Source organism: Urocampus carinirostris, chromosome 3 (genome assembly GCF_059441175.1).
Source record: "Urocampus carinirostris isolate Australia breed hairy pipefish chromosome 3, RoL_Ucar_1.0, whole genome shotgun sequence".
Taxonomy (NCBI): domain Eukaryota; kingdom Metazoa; phylum Chordata; class Actinopteri; order Syngnathiformes; family Syngnathidae; genus Urocampus; species Urocampus carinirostris.
In genome coordinates this window covers 56,136,244-56,159,131 of record NC_142351.1, presented here as the reverse complement: position 1 = coordinate 56,159,131, position 22,888 = coordinate 56,136,244, and the positions used below count along the sequence as shown (strand labels likewise).

The 22,888-nt window shown below is 38.0% G+C and overlaps 1 protein-coding gene across 1 annotated transcript in view; it reads left to right on the top strand.

The window, feature by feature from the left end:
• filip1l (filamin A interacting protein 1-like) overlaps nucleotides 1-22,888 on the top strand; it is a 62,397-nt gene that overhangs the window by 27,737 nt on the left and 11,772 nt on the right. The window contains exon 4 of the mRNA XM_088332597.1: nucleotides 308-486. Coding sequence (XP_088188723.1) covers nucleotides 308-486 — 179 coding nt within the window. The remainder of the gene's footprint in view (nucleotides 1-307; nucleotides 487-22,888) is intronic.

The window sequence follows — 22,888 nt, the reverse complement described above, 5'->3', positions numbered from 1 at the left end:
TGTTGTATTTTATTAGATGCATATACTTCAGCTTTTTAAGATTCTGCTCTGAAAAATAAATAACCCATTGGTATGAATTCTTTCTCGTTTTCATTTTCTAACAATGTTACTTAAAAAAGTAATTACTTACATGTATTAGTTAATTCATTTAAAATGGAAGTGGTGAATGTGAGTGTGTTCTTGACTATAACCACCTCCTACTAGGGGCATATGGTTTTGACAGACAGACGGACAGACAGACAGACAGACAGACAGGTAAAAGCTGGATATTTTTTTTGGTGTATGTGACCTGTTATTTGTTTGTCAGCTGGACAAGCTGGTGGAGAAGCAGCGGGAGACGTACCGTCGAATGCTTGAGCAACTACTGATGGTAGAGCAGGCCCACAAACAGGCCCTGCACAAGATGGCCGATGAGAAGCGTCACCATGGTGACTTCATGAAGAAAAGTGACGAGTTCACCAACCTTTTGGAGCAAGAGCGCGAGAGGTCAGTGTGCCTTTAACAAAACGCATATTAGCAACACCTTTTCGACTATATACCATTATTTTCGAGGATATTTTCCGTTAATTCTTATGGTAATGCAGCACCCCCTGATGGCTGATAACTTCTATTCTGTTCCATTCTACTCACTTTGTCATATTCTGAAGCGTGCTTGTGTTGATATTCACCTACAATGCACAACTTAATACAGTTACGGTGGCGCCGTACATAGTACATGGGCGCTGAATTTCTCCTTATAGATCTATTCTCCCTGCCCTATAAGCTCGCATCCAAGGCAAATTTACAACTATAAAATAAAATACTGAAATCAGGGAGTCAGCTTATAGCACATACAGTATTTGGTTGTGTGTCACAGGCAGTGTTCCCTCTAAGCTGCGCGCGTGCGCAATTGCGCACTGCTCGCATATTCTCAGCGCACAAGAAAATCTAGCCAGAGCACAAAAATGAGGGCTCAAAATTACTAATTAAGAAGCGACTCAAGTCAAAGGTACAGTGCATGAAGGTAAAAATACATGGGTTCCCCTGACGTTGTGTCCTAAATGAGGTATTTTGAAGTCAGTCGAAGGAGAACGAAGTTGAGTAAAGTTAGTAGTTTGTCGGGGAACCGGCTTCTTCGGCTCGGCTCACTAAAAGGAACCGGCTCTTTCGGGTCCTAAACGGCTCTTCGGGTTGTTTTTGCTTCTTGAATCCCAACATGACCAAATATTATGTAAAAGTATGCAAAAAATGACTTAAAGGAAGGGGGGTATAGAACAAAAAAGAAAAAAATGCCAAAATGAAAAAGTAGTAAAAAGCTGAGAAAAAAAGAAACAAAAGGAAGAGAAAAAAAAGAAGGAAACATTTTGAAAAAAGCCACAAAAAAAGAAAAGAAAGAAATGTAGGAAAAAAGAAAATAGAGAACAAAAAGAAAAAAGTAACAGCTCGGAAAAAATTACACAATGTGATTTTTTTAAAGGAATTTAAAAAAAGTAGAAAAAAACACGGAAAAAAGAAGAAAAAGTTTGTGTTGCATTCAAATAATTTCCAATTATATCAAGTGAATCTTGTTGCCAACATTGTACTTCCACTAAAAAATGTGATTAAGTGCAGTTCTGTATCTTACAACCGACTAAATAAGCCCCCAAAAATGTTAATATTATGTGACAAAATATATCAGGAAATAAAAAGAAATGGATATCTTGTGAAAGAATTGTAAGAACAAATGACGTTTGTAGGCCGTACAACCTTTGCAATAGTACATGAGTCAATTCGTTCAAAAGAGAAAAATAATTTTGCATTGCCGGAAACTCAGCAAAATGTAACTTGATGTCAAGTTTTGGACATGTTTGATCATTAATTATCTTGCCACACTTGGGATTATGGTTGCTCACTGTTGTTTCAAGCGCTGCTCACCAACTTTGTGTGAACGCTCAGACCCGTGGAAAATTAGAGGGAACATTGGTCACAGGTAGCGAATGGTAGGCAAGGCTATGGGATTTGGGACGTAACTTTTACACGAACAACAAACCAACGGGATAAAAATCAGGAAAATGTGAACACAGAAATTATGGGGACAATGTGCTGAAATTTTGGTCGTTTTATTTATAAAATTATTTTTGCAATAACTTGCCTCAAGAAAAAAAAAACATTTTGGTCAATACCCATGAATGAAGAAGGAGATCTTGTATTGGTTTGAAGCCCAGAGACAAAATTTATATTGAGTGTTCCATCTAAGTCTCCGTTTGCTATCTCTCAATCTTTCCCAAGACAAGACATATGAAGGGTTCACTGCTTTGGCAGGTTGGTGAACATTTTTTGTTGTATTTCTTTTATTATGTGGGCATTTTAAAGCAGTTGTAGGGGTAGTCTTTTATGCGAGTATATACGGTAAATTGTGTCTTGCAATACCTGGCCCGTGTAACTTGCTATACCTGGTCCGTGAACCTTGAATTTCCCACCTGGAATGGCGAATGCAGAAAAACGTACGCAGATCTTTCCCTTTGATTGATGGAGGTGGTGGTGTTATTGAGCGATGACCTCATCGGATTCCAACTGATGCAGGAGCAGCAGGGGTGTGGGAGCCAGAATGACAGCAACGTGCTAACTAGCAACAGATGTTTGTTCAAACATGACCTCAGTGTCGAGAGACGAATGCTGAATGGGAAATGATGGCGGGAAGCGCCTTTCATGATTGTCAAGTAGTTGTTTTTTTAAACAAAATAACAAAATATCTGATTAATTCTTAAATGTGATGAAGCGTATATTAATGTCAGTTATTTGAGATATCACTTTTTTTTTAAAAAAGCATGCATTTCTGAAGTCTTGCTATAATAAGGAAATCTTGGGAAATCATAAGAATTGTTGCTAGAAAGGTCGGAAAATATACTAATTAATCTGGATTGTGTAAAACATATTATGAATCCACTTTGGTCGTCATAAACGTGATCATTGCAAAGTAATTTGATGTTACTTTTCAATTTAAAATTATAAACATTATTTTTCCCGGACTATGGGATGCAAAAAAATAGAAATGTTGGAGATTTAGAATTATTCCTTATAATTCAGTGTTCCTCATTGACAGGAAAATACCTTTAATAAAACTGGAAATGCATAATTACAATAAAATGCTACTACATACGGTAACCATTTAGAAACAAAACCAGATTTCTTACGTTCTACGAAATTTTTTTTTTTCCTCATAATGATGTTTTCTCTAATGCAATCCTAGCTCTAGCAGTAGTTTATATTTTATGCACCTTGTAGTCAAGCGCACCTTATTTTTGAAAAATAATTCTCTCAAAGACTAACTTTGAGGGTTCCCCTTATACACTGGGAATTACAGTACTTGAATAATATCCAAAATTGCCTGATCTAGAACATGATCATTTTTCTTGTTTTAAGATTTTTCCAATCATGACAAATATTTCTTAAGACTGACTTGAAAAAAAGATAAAAGAAATACACTCAAACCAAGAAAACTGTTCTGGTTTCGGGATAAGACGTGCTTTTTTTGCTGTGTCAAAATCACCAACAGTAGCTGCAAACACGACAAGACAAGGTCCCCGTCCTCATTTGAACTTGCCAGGCCAGGTTTGCCGTTTATCTCTGAGCAATCCGGCCTAACTGAGGGTGCCGGTGATGACATCACCAGGTTGGAAACATTCTCTGGCGATGACCTCACTGTGCTTGAGGTGCTTATTATCCAGATTTAAGAGCTTCTAATGTATACAATGCGGGCTTTCTTTTTAAAAGAAATGATCCGTGCTCTTGTGCCGTATGCCCTAGCTTACCTAAGATAAATATTGGGACACTAAGCTAAAAAATAGAGATTGGTTTGGTTGTACGCAGGATGACGCTCAAGTGGTAAGTGGTTGAAGCTTCATAATATCAGTCATATTTTTGTGCGTATTTAATTCCCACCTACCAATGAGCATTCAGGTCAAAGATGATTTTTTTTTCTCCTGCACTGACAGTTAATTTTTCACATGTTCAATATTCTTTTGCATTTAGCTAGCATAACTCGTTTGATTTATTGCAGTTTGGCTGTAGACTTAAACTGAGAGCAATAACTAAAACGCTTCTACTGAGTAGTCTGCAAGCAGCAGTGCAATACAACAAATAATACCAGTAGAGGGGGGCCAATAATTGGCAACTTTATACCAACATAACAAAACCAAGAAATAAAGAAGAAAGAAATAGTAATTGGAACCCTAAAATAAAGCAATCCCTCGTTTATTACATTAGAACCCCCGGCGATTTGCAAAAATCCGCAAAGTACACGCCCCCCACTCCTCCCAACTATTGACTATGACCTCCCCCAACCCATTTTCATCATGCATTTTGCTGGCTCCCGCTTGCAGAAAGTCAACTGAGAATAATGGATTACGGCCACATGGGTGCGGTTTATTTTTGTCAGGAAGAATAAAAAAGAGCTGCCACGCAAAACACAAATTTGCTGTCTTAGGCCCCTTTCCCATCAATAGTTGACTGGGGATAAAGGATGAAAGCCAAAACAGTGAAGTTCCTTTTTGGCGGGCCACAGTAGGAGGGCGCTCTGCTGGTCTCTGCTCTTGGCAGTAATTGAATGGGGATAATGGATCGCAGACACAATCCTGTCTTTCATTTTAGCCGGAACGGCACACCTCCAAACAAAATTGCCTACTTCTGGTCCCCACTAGCAGTAATACAGTATCTAACAAGTGCAGTTTGTTCTCAGTGGGAATACAATTACAAAAAAAAAAAAAAAAAAAATTGCCAGGCTCGACAAAAGTGTGCACTGCTGGTCTCCGCTCGGAGCAAGATGCAATCGAAGATAATGAATCGCAGTCGCACTGCTGGACTGAACAGCAAGCAAGAGCTGCCAGGACCTACAAAAATTAATTGTGCCGGCAACTGTTAGCAGCAAAATTGGTGTCGGAAAAAACATATTTTTAGAAATTATATATAAATCCCTGCCTGTAGATCAGGCCTCCCTGACCCGCGGCCCGGGGGCCAATAGCAGTCCCTGAGATAAATGTTTGAGGCTCCCATCTGAATATGAAAAATTCAATGAGCAGCCCATGGGACTTACGGTCATTTATTACTGACTGATTGCTTTGCATATCAATTCCTAATGTTTTTAGTGGAAAATATTAAATATATTTTAGAACAGTGGAATATTTTTTCCCAAACGAACCTCATCCATGCCCTAGTTCCAGCGGACCCTGTGTAAATTAAGTTCGAGGCCGCTGCAGTAGATGGTAGACTTGCATAAAACATCAATCTTCTGTAAAAGGACTTCTTGGTTGTCTTGTTGCTTTCTTCTTTGAGACAAATCCAATCCCTCTGGACTCATAAATCACGTCTCAAAAACGTCAAAGCTCCCTCTGCACAGAGGTCAAACTATTACAGGTTATGTAAAACATTTTGATGGCTGTTGTTTGTTTTACTGATCCATTATAACTAAAATGCCCAATCGTTGACTTGTTTACAGTTTTATTTTAAAAATAAAATCCTGTTTGGACTACCTTGTATTACCTCTCCCATTACCAGGTTATATACTATTAATGAAAAATGAAGTTTCCATGTCTATATTCATAAATTGTACTAAATGCTTTACTGTGGGCTACTTTAAAAAGGATATATGTTTAAGCCTCGTTACTTTATTCCAAATATTATCCCCAAAGTATTCTCCAAATGTATTTTGAGCCTGGCACATATATCACATTCATACCAACTTTCTGGGAAATGACGACTGCAAATTAAGTTTTTGCGGAACTACAGAAGCTTTCACCCAAACATCTCCTTCTATGGGAAAAAAAGGGACTTTTCGAGCAGATGATCGTGGATTACTGGCAGTCATATGCGAGCATACCCTCATACCAATGAAGAGAATAATTTAGACATGCTTCCTCAATGGATCAAAAAGTCTACTTCACCTTCACTCACCAGCAGACCTCGCATAGAAAAATAACTTAATGAAAAGGATAGCCATTTGTAAGGTTTCAGGATGTGTGATGTCAGACAAAAACCAGAAGATTTTTAATACAATTCATTCCCGATTACCTGTTCCTTGTGGGTGCTTTTTAAAATTACAAATAGCTAAAAGCAACCATGCAGCTAGTATGTCATTTAACAGTTCAGCTTTCCTTAAAAGGTACGGACGGAGTCCAGGGAACAAATAGCTTGGAGCTTACGTGAAGGACAGACAAGCTTGACAGACGTAATGGAGTCTCTCAGGAGGTCTCATTTCAACAAAAGTGGCACGATGACATCATGCATGGAGGTAGAGAGGCTTACAGGAAAGTTCTAAATGCGTGATCGTGTGCCTTTTTTTGTTTTCGGTGGACGAGAAGCAGGAGAAAGATTGAACCTTTTATAGTTTTGCAAACCGACTAATGAAATACAGTTACAATACAATTTGAGAAAAAGAAGAATCCATACTTGACCATTACGTTTCCATTCACGAATCCTCTAATGTAATACAGCTGAGCAATAACATGGTTGGTTTACACTCTTACATATACAGACAACCATTTAAGATGTGCTCAGTCCCAAGTGGAAAGTGACCACACAGTGTCTGCATGGAGGTACAGCATATGATCCATTTTCCTGCAGTGAAAAACTCACTATGGCATTGATCTAAACTATTATATTTAATTAATTCTTGTAAGCCATTCTGGTGCGATCAAAATTCTTAATAAGTGGCTCTTTGCTGGCTACCGCTTTTAGCAATAATCGACTGGGGATAATGGATCTCACCCAGGGTGGGTCACAATGGAATGCTTCTGTGGCACAACCTCCACCACCTCCCCTCAAAAAATATGAGCTCAGTCAACTGGTGCCACCTAAAATATGTTATAATCACGTTCATCCATTTATACGTGTCCCTAATTAGATGACTTTTTAAAAATTTTATTTTTTTATTATTATTCAGCCAGTATCAACCATCAACATGATATCTACGGGAAATCATTTTGTCACGCGAAACTATCGACGTGACTCGTCGTCTTCGATCGGCGCCGGGTTTTTAGACCCAACTGCTGTGTTGGGAGTCATTAGGTGACCAAACCCCCCAATTCCAACCCTTAATGCCGAGCGCCAAGCTGGAAGGCAATGGGTAACAATGTTGTAAGTCTTAGGTATGACTCGGCCGAGGCTTGAACCAGCGACCTCCCAGTCTCGGAGCGGGAGCCCTACCATCTAGGCTACCAAGCTGGTTGGCTATGAAAGGAAGTCATTGTTACTTGCGCTGTTTACCTGCCCTACATGGAATTTCTTTGCTTCGACATTCAGTGCACTTGAAGAAACTGTGATGTTTTGTTTCTATTAAACAGTCAGATTCCTCTGGTCCGCACCAGTTTTAGATCACCTTTTCAGTGCCGGTTGAGGCAGATTACTGGGTTCGCGCCGCCGGACGGGGTGGGGAGCACTGTTGCCTCGCCACGGGATCCCGACGGGCACTGCGAAGTTCCCTGGGAAAAGCCCGGTGCGCGTTTGAGGTCACCACCCACACCCATAAAAAAAAACAGCCGCACTGTGCCGCAGTGTTTAAAATGTTGGAAAAAAAATAGTGGCATTGATTTTAGATTTACTTGATCCTCTGATTTTGCAATTAGGATTCACTTCCTGTATATTTTCCTGGTGTTTTTGTCACACAATTGACGGGGAGGTTTTGTGTCTCATTATGTGTCGCCAATCAGGAACTTCAATTGATAGTTGCCTATTGTAAAACCAACACTTTCCAACTCAAGTTTGGGAAGATTAGTAATAAAAGGCTTTCTTTTGTCACATGTTAAGTGTCAAAATATGATTGTCCTGGGTTGACCTGAAACGGTTTTCTGCATATTCAGAGTGAACGCGTTATTGTAGCAAAGGGATTGTTGTTGACAGGTCATAACAGATGAAGGCGCCCTCGGCATGTATGACCTCACTCTTGTGATTTTATCAACAACTAAATGGCTCCATTGCAAACTTGTCGCAAGATCTGGTAATGTCACACGTATAATCTTTGGAATGTCTTCAGTTCTCGGGAAGTGTGAATTGTAGCTTTCAAAAGTGTTCAGCATTAGGCTCGATTCTCAAAATAAATTTAAATGACAGCACACAAGAGCATTTTTTTCTGCATTTGGGGTTGGATCAGGGACTTACTAAAGCCTTGATAGACCAGTGTGTTTAACCAGCGTGCAGGGAAATTCCACAATTGTATCTTTCCACCAAATGATCTCATTGTTCTTTATATTTGCTTTCTTCTAGTGATCAACCAAGTAACTGTAACATTTATCTATGCCAGTAGGTGGCAGCAAATTATTTGTTTTACTTTTACATACTAATTATCCGCTTACGATGAGGTACAGTATGTGTAATAACTTATTTTGTTTGATGAAATAGTTTTAAGAATATGCTGCAAAAATAAATACAATAAAATAAAAATCTTGCACTTATCTCTCTGATTTTAATTTTTTGTTATTTTGCTAAAAAGTAATAAGAAAAAGGGGTTAAAAGAACAGTAAAATAGTTTTGTTCCATGTTTGCTCCTTTTAACGAGTATTGAACTTAAAAATGTGGTAAAAATAAAAAATGGAAGCAAAACACTTAAAAAACTGAAAAACCTTTACTACCTCCTGAGCCACGGTGACCACAAATGTTGAATGTCACGATAAGTAGACAAAAATATTTACAAGGTAGTGCTTGCAGACCGGTCTGAATTGTAAGTAACAATATGGGAATGAAAAATAGTGCAAAAAGTTTAGCGGCAACTGATTCCAAAATAAGTTGATGAATAAGATATGAATACCCATTTTCTTGACGTAGGCAATTGCACAGTTTTTTTTTTTGCTCTTTCAGGGTAGTGATAGATAGATAGATAGATAGATAGATAGATAGATACTTTATTCATCCCCGTAGGGAAATTCACACTTCCAGCAGTCTACCCCGTTGTTTATTAACAGATTAACATGATGCCCGAGGGTGCTTGTAGCGGAGTGGATGACGTCACGCCAGTCCAAAAGTTCGACATCCCTGCGGCAGATGGAAATCTTTTCTTTGTGAAAATCCTGGGATTCACCACCTCGTGCAAGTCCGTCTCCTCTCCGATTCCCCCCGGCTTTCATGTCTCTGTTTAGCGACGTTGAAGCCGGATTTCTCCAGGTGGCTCCGGGTGGCTACACGTTAGCGTCCGGAATGCTAAACGTGAGCCACGTTTCCGCAAAACACAGCAACTGCGCTCCCTGTGCGCTTCGATGTTTTCAAAAAGCACTCGATGATCTTATTTGGTCGTGAGTTCGCATTTACCATGATTACGGATGGTACCGAAGACTTATAACGCCGCTAGCCGCTTCGCTAGCTTCGGCTTTTCTTCCACCATGGGCCCCTTCATCACGCCGGCACGAGAATTCCTCAGGGCAAGGAGTTGAAATACACGCATTTCTTGTGCGTTAAAACCCATGTCCATAGGATAGAAGTAATCCATAGTGTAGTTGTCAGTTGTTGTGATAGCCCTGGGGAAGAAAATGTCTTTGAGACTGTTCGTATATGAATGAATAAACGAATAAAGTAATGTATGAATGAGTGGCCTTTAATGTAATTATCCAATAATATAAGGAAATAATATCCGTGGAACCTGCGAATTTAGCGAGTAGCGCCGAGTAAAGAACGTTAGAAACTATTTGTGTAAAAGAGCCCTAAATATTTTCTCAAAGCCAGATTAGATTTCAGCAAGCTCCGAAAACTGTAAGTAGGAGGAAGTATCAATGTCAACATGTTGACAAGCCGTGGGACCGCCGAAAGAAACCACATGTACAATAATGCCATTTTCTGACGAAACGTCCTACCCTGTCTATACATACTACCGTAGGCTGATCTGAAAGGCATTTTGTTTTCTTTATAATTAAGTAAAATCAGCAACACTGGAACTAAAAATTATCGCAAACAGAACTTTTAATGATAATATAAAATGAGGCATGGAGTGCATACATACACTCGATTACCGTTATCAACAAACACCATGCTAAAAAGTAACCACAGAAAAACACGACAGGCTTAAAAGCTAAGTAAGAAAACAGTATTTTGAAGCATCAGAAGAGTTAAATAAGACTAAATAAAAATTTAAAAAAGTAAGTATTCACTGCTGCACACTGGGCATTGGTAGGATGTTTCGATGGTTAGGAAGGACTTTCAGAACAGTGGTCCACAGGTCATACACAAACTCAGTTTGTTGTAGCCACTAATTACATTATGGATAATGCCGTTAGGTAATTTTTTGTCAGTAACGGGGTAATTAAAACAATTATTTTTTCCGCCGTTCCTATGCCGTAACGGTTACTGACAATCAAACACAGTGTGCCACTTTAAATAAATTGGTGGAATTACCAGCTATAGCGAGTCTACTCTGCTCTGTTCATTTGTCATCCTTGTACGTACGAGAATCGTGCCCCTAGGAGCCAAAACATAGTGTATGTGTGTCAATCATTGTTATTCTTTTATGTTCTTCGGGGTGGCCCACATTCATTTGCTTGTGTATAAAGGTAGCAATGCTTGTATTGTCAGGCAAGTATCTGACGCGGAAAAGCAAAAGGTATTTTGACTGCTACACAAACCTGCGCTACGCTAATCTGCGTTACGCAAAAGCTCGTCTATGCGAAAGCTCATTTGTTATCAACCCTTGGTTTGAGTGTCTTTTGTGTTGAAGAACCAACTTTCTGACACAAGATTTGAGACGCTTCTGTTCCTCAGGCATACGCAACTGATTTGAGAAAGGGAAAGGATAGTCTGGTAGGGTGGATACATGATGGAGGAGGTAAAGAACATCTCATTTGTCTCAGGTTGTTAGATTTGCACTGTAGTGTTGAACACACTTTGTTGTGTATTTTGTTTTTGAACTGTTTACTTTAATATGAAAAAAATATTTGAAGTACAGTAGCATATGTTTACTTAACAAGTTGTCTCACTTGACACTGCTATTTATGCTACAAAGTGAAACTCAATTCATATCGTTTTACTATTAACCTTTGTTGTAAAGAAAATATTTTAAGTTCAGTTGCCAAAGTCAACTTAACCACTTGTCTCTGGGTGTGAGAGTTAGATTTAATCTATTAAACTCACTTAATATTTTTATAATTTGTTGAAATTCTAGTTTAGGATAAATACATTGCTAGTGAGGTGCAATAAATATTACATAGTTATATAAACATAACTACCTGCCTGTTCTACTCTATTTTACTGACTTGAATACTGCTCAGAAATGTGAAATTATTTGACATACAACTTACTTTTAAAGTAACACAAATCGTTACTTTCCCTGGTAGTTATTTTAACTATTAAGTAATTAATTTACTAACTCAGTTGCTTTTTGGAATAAGTAGTTACTTACTGTAACCTAAATCTTTAAAGCAACATCCGCAACACCGGTTGTAGACGATACTCCAAAATTCTCATGAATTATAACCGGGGCGTGGTGTACTTGGATTAAGAGCCAAGGCAAGAGGCGAAACGCCGTCCCTCCATCGTGCTCTCTAATTTAATGTAAGTATAGCACTAGCTCATTCCAGAAAAAATCTCTTTTTTTCCAAACAAAAATCTCATGAGCTCACATTTTATGAAGCCAAACATGACATCCGACTTCTCGCTTAAGTGCAAAACCAATTTAACGGCCATTCCCTCACTAGCTGGGCGTCGTTTTTAGCCCAGTTAAACTCAAACAAAGTTAGTTGGCAAGTTGAAGTAAAGGAATGCTAAAAAATAAGAGGAGGGCTTAGTGAAGAAAGTGAGAGGAGAAAAAATACGAAACTCTGAGTGGTTCTGTGAACTGGCACCAGATGTCAGCCAACTGTTGCGCTCTGTCATTGAGGCGTGACTGGCCAAGGCTGTTGACGGTGACATCACTAAGATGCTTCCGCTCTTTATGTGAATTATGCAAGTGACTTTGTCTTTCTTGGACATAAAGGTCTTTTTTCTGGTAACTATGAATTAGTGGTCATGGTCTGTGCGGTCTAGATCAGGTCAAAAATGGAACAACCCACTACTTGGATCCATTTTATGCAATTTTATGGGTTATCTGTCACAAAATGACACAATTTCTTGGCCTGTTTCAGACAAAAGGGTTGTTGTGGAGATTGTCACTATTTTTGTAGCTTTTTTAGCGAGGCTCCCTAGAAGGAGCCGGAGTTCTGCTGAAAAAACCTACCCTGTCGAGACGTCCTACCATAGGCTGATCTGACGGCCATTTTATTTTCTTCATAATCAAGTAAAGCCAGCAACATTCGATTTTAGAATCATTGTAAACTTTTAATGGGTCTTAGAATGCATACAAACACTGTATGATTAACAGAGTCAACCAACCATGCTTAGAAGCTATCACGCCAAATTTAAAAGCTACGTCAGAAAAAAGTATGTTGAAGCATTGAAAGAGTCAATTAAAGCGAAATTCTCCCCGTGCTTGCGTGGGTTTCCTCCGGCACTCAGGTTTCCTCCCACATTCCAAAAACATGCATTTCAGGTGAATTGGCGGGTCCAAATTCTCCCCAGGTGTGAATGAGCGAGCAAATTGTCTGTCCCTGTGTGCCCTGTGACTGTCAGGCAACCAGTTCAGGGTGTTCACTGCCCACTACACGAAGATAGCTGGGATGGGCTCCAGCACCCCCGCGACCCTACTGAGGATAAGCGGTACAGATAATGGATGGATGGATGGATAAAAACAAACATTTTATGTATTCACCACTTTCAACTTTCAAAGGAACATATGACAGGTAGAACAAAAACCTGCACATTTACCAGGGAATCGCTAACAGCAATGTTGAAGCAATTTTTAAAAACCAAGTTTTAAAAACAAATGAAACATGTTTGTGTTTCTCTGTAATGCAATCTAATATTTGATGTTGTGATAAAAAGACAAAATGTTAACTTTAAACAAAAATGACTGAATTATTGGGGTGATTTTATTTAAAAACGAACTAGTTTTGGGGATATTTAATAGCATTATTTTTAATATTTCCGCAGTATTATTTTTGCTACATCCATTGAAGCTTGGTCATCCTAGAAGGGGAATTACCTCATGTGCGGTCCCTTTTCAAGGTTTCTGCACTTTCCTCATGTTGAGGTTTTTGAGTTTTTCCTTGCCCTCATGTAGGTTTTAGATCAGGAGTTGGTGAAATGATAATATGCTGTTTGCAATAATCTGTGGTCTGTGCAGCGCATTGAGACTCCTTGTGATTAAGGTCTTACAAATAAACATGACTTGACTTTACTTGACAAACTACACCATCATCTAGTGTTTAAAACAAAACAAAGCATTTTGGTTAGGTTAAGTGTAATATTACCGTTTTTGGTAGTAATATAAAAAAGAACACTTTTTATGGATATGTTTTGTATAGAAGCATATACCAAAATATCTAATTTTGTATAGTACAAGACAACACAATGTTTTAAGATGAAACGATCCACTTATTTTTATTGCACTATTGTTACAATGCACTATTCTTCATTGCCTTATTGTCATATCTTAGGCCAGTTTTTTATCAGTATGTTGCAATTATTGTGTTCCTGGCCTATTCATCATGATAGTCTTTTATCTCTTTTCCCTTCAAAGTATTTCTATGTAACATGTTTTACCCTAGAGTGCCATGTCTTATATCGTTGCATGCACAGTGTGTCACAACATTAATATCAATAACAATAAACGCAATTCTAATTCAATTTTTAATTCTAATGTTATGAGGTTGTTCAAACAAACAAAACTCAAGAAGCTTTTTGGTTGTAATGTTAACAAAACATAAGACTTTCTTGAGACGAGGGATTTGTTTTGTATATAGACCAGGACATCTTGTTTTCTTTTGTTCAAAACAAAACAACTCATATTAGAAGGTGGTTAAAAATAAACCCAGTAGGGCAGTGTACTGGTCCAACGATTGACCTAAAATGGGTTATTGTTGACCGAACTTTTTTCAGAGCAAATAGATGATCGGGCCCCCCCTTTGGTTTTCATTGTATCTGCTACAAAGGAAAGGTACCAGTGCTATGGCTAATAAAGTACCAGACTCTCTCTGGGTGACTTTTGGATAGTACCCTAATGTCAAGCATCACTCAGATGAGGTGACCTAAAATTGGCCTCATCCCATTTAGATGCTCCAGGGAATGATGTCACTATGACTGCACAACACAAACTCTCACCATGTCATAAGTTCCACCTCAAATATTTGGGTTGAAAACTGCCTGTCATTTTCATTCCTCAGCAATGGTTATGTGACAGGCAGAAAGACCTACTGCAGAGGTTGGCATCAGGCTACTTATAGGTGTACAAGGTCACCCTAAGAACTATTGGAGTTCCGTTTGAGGGGTTTGTTCCAAATATTGGGTAAAAGGCTTGAGACATAATAGGAGCACATTTTTCATTTTTCATTGATGAATGCACGGTTGGTAGGTCCTTACTAGGGATGCACCTAAATGAAAATTGGTGGTCAAAACTTAAAAAATGGGAAATGTAAAACGCTAGGCCGGAAAATGAAACCAAACAAAAAAATCAAAAATCAATTAATACCTGCACTGACTTGCTAAAAAACTATTAAATGATAAATAATTGATAGTATTGTCACTCACATGCTGGTGCCGCGTCAAGCAAAGATCCGGCTAATCTTAGAAGAGCCAGATGACGCTTTACATAAAAAAACAACGGATGATGAAGGTGCTGTAGTTGAGTCAGACCATTAGACTTCTCCTGCTACTGGTAACCATCAAAACCAGTATTTTCTGTTTCTGGTGGTGAAGAAAACGCATGCCTCCCTGAAAAAAAACGACCTAGAAAGGAATGGCTTTTCTTGCCCAAAAAACACCACAGGAAGTGGTGCCACTATGACACAGGCGGTTGAGGAATCCGTGAACATTTTTTTTTATCAGATGCTAATTGTTTTTGTTTTATTAATTGAATTATCATAAAACAAGAAAAGGGGAATTCAAGGGCTTTAAATAAATACATTCACACATTAAGTGATACATGCATGTAAAACTGTCGAGGGGTCTTAAATGCAAATAACATAATCAAGTTAATTATACTTTGAATAAATAGCTGGTTAAAATTAAAAATATAGTTAATATAATATAGTTTTTAGCGGTAAACTTGACAACCTCACTCTCCCCTGTTACATAGTACATATTTTTGCGGCATTTTAGCTATTAGTGGACAGGACATAGTGACAAGAAAACGGGACAAGGGGATGATGCAAAGATAATGATGGTGCTGTACTCGTTTCAGTCTAATGCAACAAACGTGCCACACTTAATTGCCATAATGAAATAATAATAATATTGATGAACATAACAATAATAGGGGCTGCACGGCGGCGCAGTGGTTAGCGCGTGAGCGGCATAGTTCTAAGGTCTTGGGAACCTCTTGTGCGGGTTCAAATCCAGCTACCAGACTTCCTGTGCGTAGTTTGTATGTTTTCCCTGTGCTTGCGTGGGTTTCCTCCCACATTCCAAAGACATGCATTTCAGGTTAATTGGCCGGTCCAAATTGTCCCCAGGTGTGAACGAGCGAGAGATTTCTCTGTCCCTGTGTGCCCTGCGATTGGCTGGCAACCAGTTCAGGGTGTCCCCTGCCCACTTCCCGATGATTGCTGGGATGGGCTCCAGCACCCCCGCGACCCTACTGAGGATAAGCGGTGCAGCTAATGAGATGAAATGAGATGAGATAATAATAATAATAATAATGATAATAATAATTATACATGAAATTCTCCTCTTACATACTGTAGCTTAACACCAACTGATTGGCTTGTAGAATAAATGTACTGAATGTTGTATACGAATTACAACTGCTGAACTGTAATGTTAGCAGGGGTCAGGAACTTTTTTGACCCAAAGAGCCATATAAGCAATGATATTTAGATTTTTTTAAATAGAGCCACACCATATAATTCAAGACAAAATACAACAACACCGCCAAACCCACTTTCCAGACAAAAGCTAATCAATCCTTCAACACATTTTATTTCACTGTGTGATGTTAGATGGTGTTGAAAATGAATGAAAGTCTATGAAATAATAATTATAACAGAGCCAGGGTCCTCTATCAATATAAATATATCACTTAAAATTGGTCTCCCTTACCCAGTTAGCGTTGAGGCTCATTTTGACTGACATTTTTGTCCTACATAATGGTTTCAAAACACAGTGCACGCAAATTATTTTGTAAAAATGTAACAAAACACTGAAATTGAGAGTACCAACGTATCTACCTTCAGTGCAGACGGTGTTGGGCAAAGTAGAAAGAGTGCTGGCGCGCTGTGTATAGATTACCCATTCCTACACCTCACCCAGCCAAATGGCTCTATATTTTTTGCAAGAGCTTCAAGGGTAAAACGTATGTTTTTGGTTAAAGCTTGTTCTGTAGCTTTTCACTAAAAAAGCCTCAACAAAGAACATACATTGTTAAATGAGCTTCTCTATAAGGGATTATTTAGTGATTTACAGCCACATCAGGGAATGTTGGTATGACACCTTGAACTCTAAACTGTAGTTTCAATTGTGTCCTATATATACTGGACTGAACCCTTTAACCATTAAGATTGTCTCGGTTTTGCATGTGTGAAAATCGGCTCTGCTTAAGTAATGTATTGATGAATTGCACACATTTTATTTTATATCCGAGCAATCTGTACTCTTGTAACTTGTAACAATATCGTTACTTTGGAAGCCTTATTTTGGTTTTGTTCTTTTAGTTTTTTGCACTTTTGCTAATTTTCGGTAGAAAATTTGATGCATTGGTGGTCGTTACCTCATGAAAACTGTTCTAATTGTTCTTCCCTTGAATCATACCAAGATAATGAAAAATCCACAACCTAGTTTTAGCTTTAAACAGTCTCAATTACTTTTATAAACTATTATTTTCCCTAGTGGAAAGTCACCAGCAAAGGTTTTTTATTTATAGGATTGTAGAACAAGTCATCCATTTTAAAAGCGTTTTTTAAGCTTTTTCTTTGGCATGTAATGGACTTGACTGATGCCTGTGCAGAACCGCTTGGATGCAAGCCACTAATGTGTACTTTCTTTCGAGAGACGGATACCGTGGAGCTAGCAAGCTCATCAAATCTGTGCAGGAATTGGACACGGCAGTGGAAAACAATTTCTTTTACTGCAGCTCCCTGCCAAGCTGTTAAGTGGCCAGCGGCAAAAAAGGAACAAACTTGGACTCAAGTAAAACAAATCTTTTGAATTCACACTAGTTGCTAGAAAGCACCCATTAATTGCTTTAGGGGATCAAAATAATAAAAATAAAGGATGACTGGTGCTTATCTATCCTAAAGCTACCATGTCAGAATGTTCAGGTTAAAGTGAATGGACTGACTTCAAAGTTAAAAGTGGTCAAGAGTTGGGGTGATATGTTTGGAAGAAGCTTGTAGTCCCATGACAGTTTGATATAGTTATATTCAATTCTTGGAGAATAGAGAAAATTAAGGTTAGACATATCAGGTGTGAAAAGTATTTAAATTTGTAAATTTCAGTGTATAAGAATCCCTGTCTAAAAAAAAATACTAAAAATAATATCCAAATTCAAATTTAACGTTACATCCGCATGTGTAGTCAGGGTAGGCAGGTGAGCCAACGCCTGTCATCATGGAAACATAACATTAAATAAATATTGAATTAGAAATATATTAAATGGTTATAAGTATTCAATGTCAAAGCTCTTTTTTATTTAACTTCACTTTTTTTCCGGCTGAACTTTCATCTTAAATTATGAATATAATTAAACTAATTAGTATGCAACTGTGCTGAGCGTCTGCAGTCAGGATTAAGGCAAGCGTTTTTCTTGCCTCATGGCAAAGGGAAATAGTAAGACAAATAATTCTGATCACAACAGAATTGTGATTGTATTAGCAAGCTAACGGCAAGTCAAGCAAAACAGTATTTTTTTTTTTAGTTGCATGGATTTTTTTTCTATAATTGAGGATAATCGATCTATTAATGCCTTCCTTCATTTAAAAGGAGCAGTTTATAATGCTTGTGCTGAGCGTCTACAGGTGCAGAGTGAGACACATTATTCTCTTGCCTTATGGCAGAGGGTCTTAATGAAACCAAAGATTCTAATTTGGTCCACATTTCAGCACCGAATAATTAATTTCTCAAAATGATAGACAAGATGTAGGTTCATTTATTTGGAAATCTGACTGTGCCTCAGTAGACGCGAACCTCACCGCTTACGATACCAACGGTATCACGATAACACTGTATGTAACATCCCACATGCCGACATTTCTTGTGTAAATACCATGTAAATTATAACTATAGCCTTATCCCCTTGTTTTAACCTTATCTTCTCTGTTCCTTTATCTTCTTGGCTCATACCTCACTGTGAATGTGTAAAACTGGAGTGTCATGCCCAATTTCGTTGTCACAATATGTTAACCCATTTTGTAACAATGACAATAAAGGTACATTCTATTCTATTCTATTCTATTGGTAATATCCGAGATACCAACAAAAAAAAGCTTGCTCTGATTGATATCCATTTACACAGGATCAATTGCTTTTCCTCCATTTTCCAGTCTATAAGGCGCACCTTCAAAATAGCCATTTTTGAAGTCGTTTTTATGTCCAAGATGCACTGGACTATTAGGCACAAAATAAATAAATAAATAAATAAATAAATAAATAAATAAATAAACAAATATATAAATAAATAAATCAGAAATGATAAGCATATGTAGTAGTATTTCACTGTAATGATGCATTCCCAAACTTGATCTATCATATTTCTGCTCACAAGGTGCACTGTTGAGTTTCATGCAAATTTGGGGGTCTTTAAGTGTAGCTTGTAGTCCAGAAAATACTGTACTCAAACGTGCCTGGATGTTCTACAGTTTGGGTTGTTTCAAAGAATATGAGCCAGTCCGTTTAGTATAAAAAACACAACTCTTTATTTTATTTTATGAAAAATTCCCCATTTTTTGTTGAATGTTTTTGTACAAAATAACTTTTTTAAGGGGGCGTTCGGTCAAATAGAATCATGTATTGGTTGGTCCGTTTTATATCCAAACCTGAGCTTTTTTCAACCCAATTGTTTTTATAGTGTAGCTAGCCTTTGTTGTGGCAAAGCAAAGCTTTACGTACGTCAGTTGGTATAATAGGCAAAAGTGTGGCACAGCTCTTTCCTGTGAGACAACCGTCATTATGACTAGCTTCTCCAGTAAAACGGGGCCTTAGGTGAGTAAATTATCGACTACACAGTATAATTCAAACCTTGTGTACAAAGGTGTAGAATTGCCTCATGAGCACTCCATGACAGGACCACACAAGCCGCTCGATAAGAAAATAAATTGGAAACGAATTCTGCTTGCCACATTTATTTAGCAAGAAAACTTTAAAAAAAGAAACCACTTTGGCAATAAAGGAAGAATGAAAGATCACATTGGGATGGCAGAAAAAATAAAACAAAACATTTGGCCATGATTACAGGCGGATGATGACGTGTCAGGTGATAAGCGTCGTCTGCCCATTTCAAGATGTAAAACAGGCATGAGCATGCACCTTACTGTGACACCACATAATTACGTCTTCAAAGTAGATGAGGACCGAAAGTATCATCATTTTTTTTAATTCCTACATTGAAACAAATGAAGAGAGAATACTTTTCTGATCAACTAACAAAAACATTGTTACATTCATATGCACCATATTTTCCTGATTATAATGTGCACCTAAAGAAAATGCAACTAAGAATTAGAGCTCTGTATGGACCAGAAATACGGTAATTAAAATCGTAAGTTTATGGTTACAACTAAATGTGCGGTACGCATATGAGAATGAATCAATAATTTGACTTGTGGAACCATTTTCCCAAATTTGTGTTCCCTCAAATTTATGAAATATTTTATGTTTTAAATGATGTCAGGTCGTTTTTCTTAATTCAAACAAGTTTCACTTCCATGTGCTTTATGTCAAGTCAAGTCAAGTCATTTTTATTTGTATAGCCCTTAATAACAAAGAGTCTTAAAGGGCTGCACAGGTTATTGCAAACCACAGACTATTATTACATATTATTATTACACCATCCCCTGGTCTAAAACCTACATGAGGGCAAGGAAAAACTCAAAAATCTCAACTTGAGGAAAATGAAGAAACCTTGAGAAGAGACCGCACACGTGGTAATCCCTCTTACAGGGTGACCAGGCTGCAATGGATGTTGCAATAACAAATAATACACAGATATTGTCAACAAAAAACATAGGTTATTCATATGCTATAGAGTAGAAGTGTGTTTTAAGCTTATGTGTGAAATACATTTTTCACAAGGGAATATTTTTGAGGGTGCCCCTTTTTATCAGGTGTGCCTTATAGAGCTTCTCCATGTGAATGGATGGTTTTTATGCCGCAGAATATTTTGGAAAGAAAGAGTTGCCAGTGGATGTCACAGTCTGTTTTATTTACCCACTAGTAGTCACTACAGCTTAGCGTAATCTTACATAAGTGCTACAAGAAAGAATTCAAACTATGGAGACTCAAAGTGACCAAACTACACCATCCATTCATTATCTGCACCGCTTATCCTCAGTAGGGTCGTGAGGGTGCTGAAGCACATCCCGGATATCTCCGGGATGTGGGCAGGGGCCACTGAACTGGTTGCCAGCCAGTTGCAGGGCACACAGAGACAGGCAACTCACTCGCTCATTCACACCTAAGAACAATTTGGACCGGCCAGTTAACCTGACATGCATGTTTTTGGAATGTGGGAGGAAATCGGAATGCCCGTAAGAAACCCACGCAAGCACAGGAAGAACATGCAAACTCCACACGGGAAGGCTGTTAGCTGAATTTGAACACATGACCTCAGAGCTGTGCCACGGACACGCTAACCACTCAGCTGCCGTGCTGCCCCAAACTGCTCCATTTTTCTTTTAATTTTATCAAATGGCAATTTTATAAAATAGAAAAGACATATAACAATTCAAATGATTTCCACTACTGTTCATTTAACCCATGGAAAGTCATGCAAACTAGAAAGTGAAGAAAATAGCATGGTAACACAAATTTAAGTCCAAATGATTGAAATGTTTGATTCAATAGTTTTTTTTTGTTTTTTTTCTGATTTTTTACTATAATTTTCTATGAAAATGTTTACCTGATATAGGGAAATTCACTGTTGAATTGTATATTTATTATTGAAAGGAGCTAAAGATTCTTTAAGCGTTTCTAAATACACTTAAAGGCTATCTTTTAATTTTGTAATTTTCAGTCCGGACGCTAACCATTCATTTCCAACCACTAGGGTTAAAAAGCAAAGTTTAGAAGCAAATTTTGTGGTTAGAAAGACATCCATGCACATTCGTGAACTTGATTTTGACTCATTCAATACCTCAATGTTTAAATGTTTTCAGAAGCATTATCCCTCTGCACGAAAATGTAAAACACATTAAGTATCAAGCCTCTGAGAATGATTTCAGTATGATAAATGACCATTAAATGGCAGGAATGGGGTTTATCCAATCTTTGTCCGCACATTGAGGAAGCTCAACATCATAGTGTTGCTTCCTGTATCGAGCAAATGAGGCATCCCTGTATGGCAAGTAGGCAAAGTGAAGCAGTCTGGTTAGAGTCACAAGATATGGACAAATACTGGCAATTAACTCTTTAACATAACTTTTTACCTTTCAAAATAAGATGACAAAGTCCCATCTTCATCATCTGGTCAGAGAGAGATGATGTTTTGTGTACGTCCACAGGAATGTGGTCACCATGATGACTGAAAGTTATTGCATGCATGAGTTCAGTTTTCTTGCAAAAGTGCCTTTGTGTTTATAAAAAGCATTGTTTGTTGTTGTTTGGTGTTATCACAAATGCGAAAAAAACTAAATGAAACCAAAAAGCACCCAAATAAAAGTTCTGCTTGAAATGCATCCTTTCACAAAAGCTGTTTTTCTCAGAAGTTGTCTTGGAAACAAGTATTTTCAATAAACTTGGAAAAATTCAACGGTTGTTTGGTAAATAATGATAAAAGCTAAAAACCTATTTTTGTTTCTAATGAAATATGATCGTTGAAGGTTTCATTTGACATGTTCTATGCCTATACAGCTACAAAACTAAGTTTTCTGTAGGCCTTCAAAAATGAGTCAAAGTTGCAAAGATTTGAGAAAAAAAAACGTCTGGCCGTGAATGAGTTAAATAAAATGTCATCGGGGCTTGTGTTTCCTCAAATATTCTCCGGTTGATAAATGGCTAATAAATGTCTCCTCTCAACATTGTTTCGTGTGACGGATTTAATTTGTTGGCAGGCCTGACTGCTAGACACCCCTTTTTTAAGGGAATTAACAAAATAGGGACCTTACCAAAGAACAGCAAGGAGTATTTGTACTTTAGTTCCCAGGACAGTTAAATGGGAAGCCAATGTGTCATCACGCACACACGCACTCGACGTCTGGTACTCACATGACGCCAGTAAGCGAGAACATCCCCTTTTTTGTGAGCGTGTGCAATCCAAAGTTCCATAAAAGGCCATGCTGATGATGTCATGGTACACATGCAAAGGGAGCAGAGGACATCCTTTAATGTTTGGTTGGGCTGCAGGAATGTTACTCAGAGAGCAGAGCGCGGGATGGATGGCAAAATAACTCACAGCGGGAGCTTTGCTGCAGGTAGGCTTGCTTATCTTCGTTCCATTTCTAGAATCTTTAGCAAAACTTTGCTGGTTTTGGGCCGGGATGATAGCTGTTGAAGATGGAGCACTTCTGAGAATTCGCTTGGAAGCATGTCAACAATTAGAATGAGAATCTTTATTGTCATTGTTTACAACATAGTGTACTTTTTTCCTGCGATTACACGTGACACTCCAGAATAAAAATGCAACAGAGACATAAAAGAGAAAAAAAAGATAGAGAACTTTAGGATGAATAGGCAAAAGTATTTTCAATTGTGTACAATCATGTTTAATTTTATCGTATCC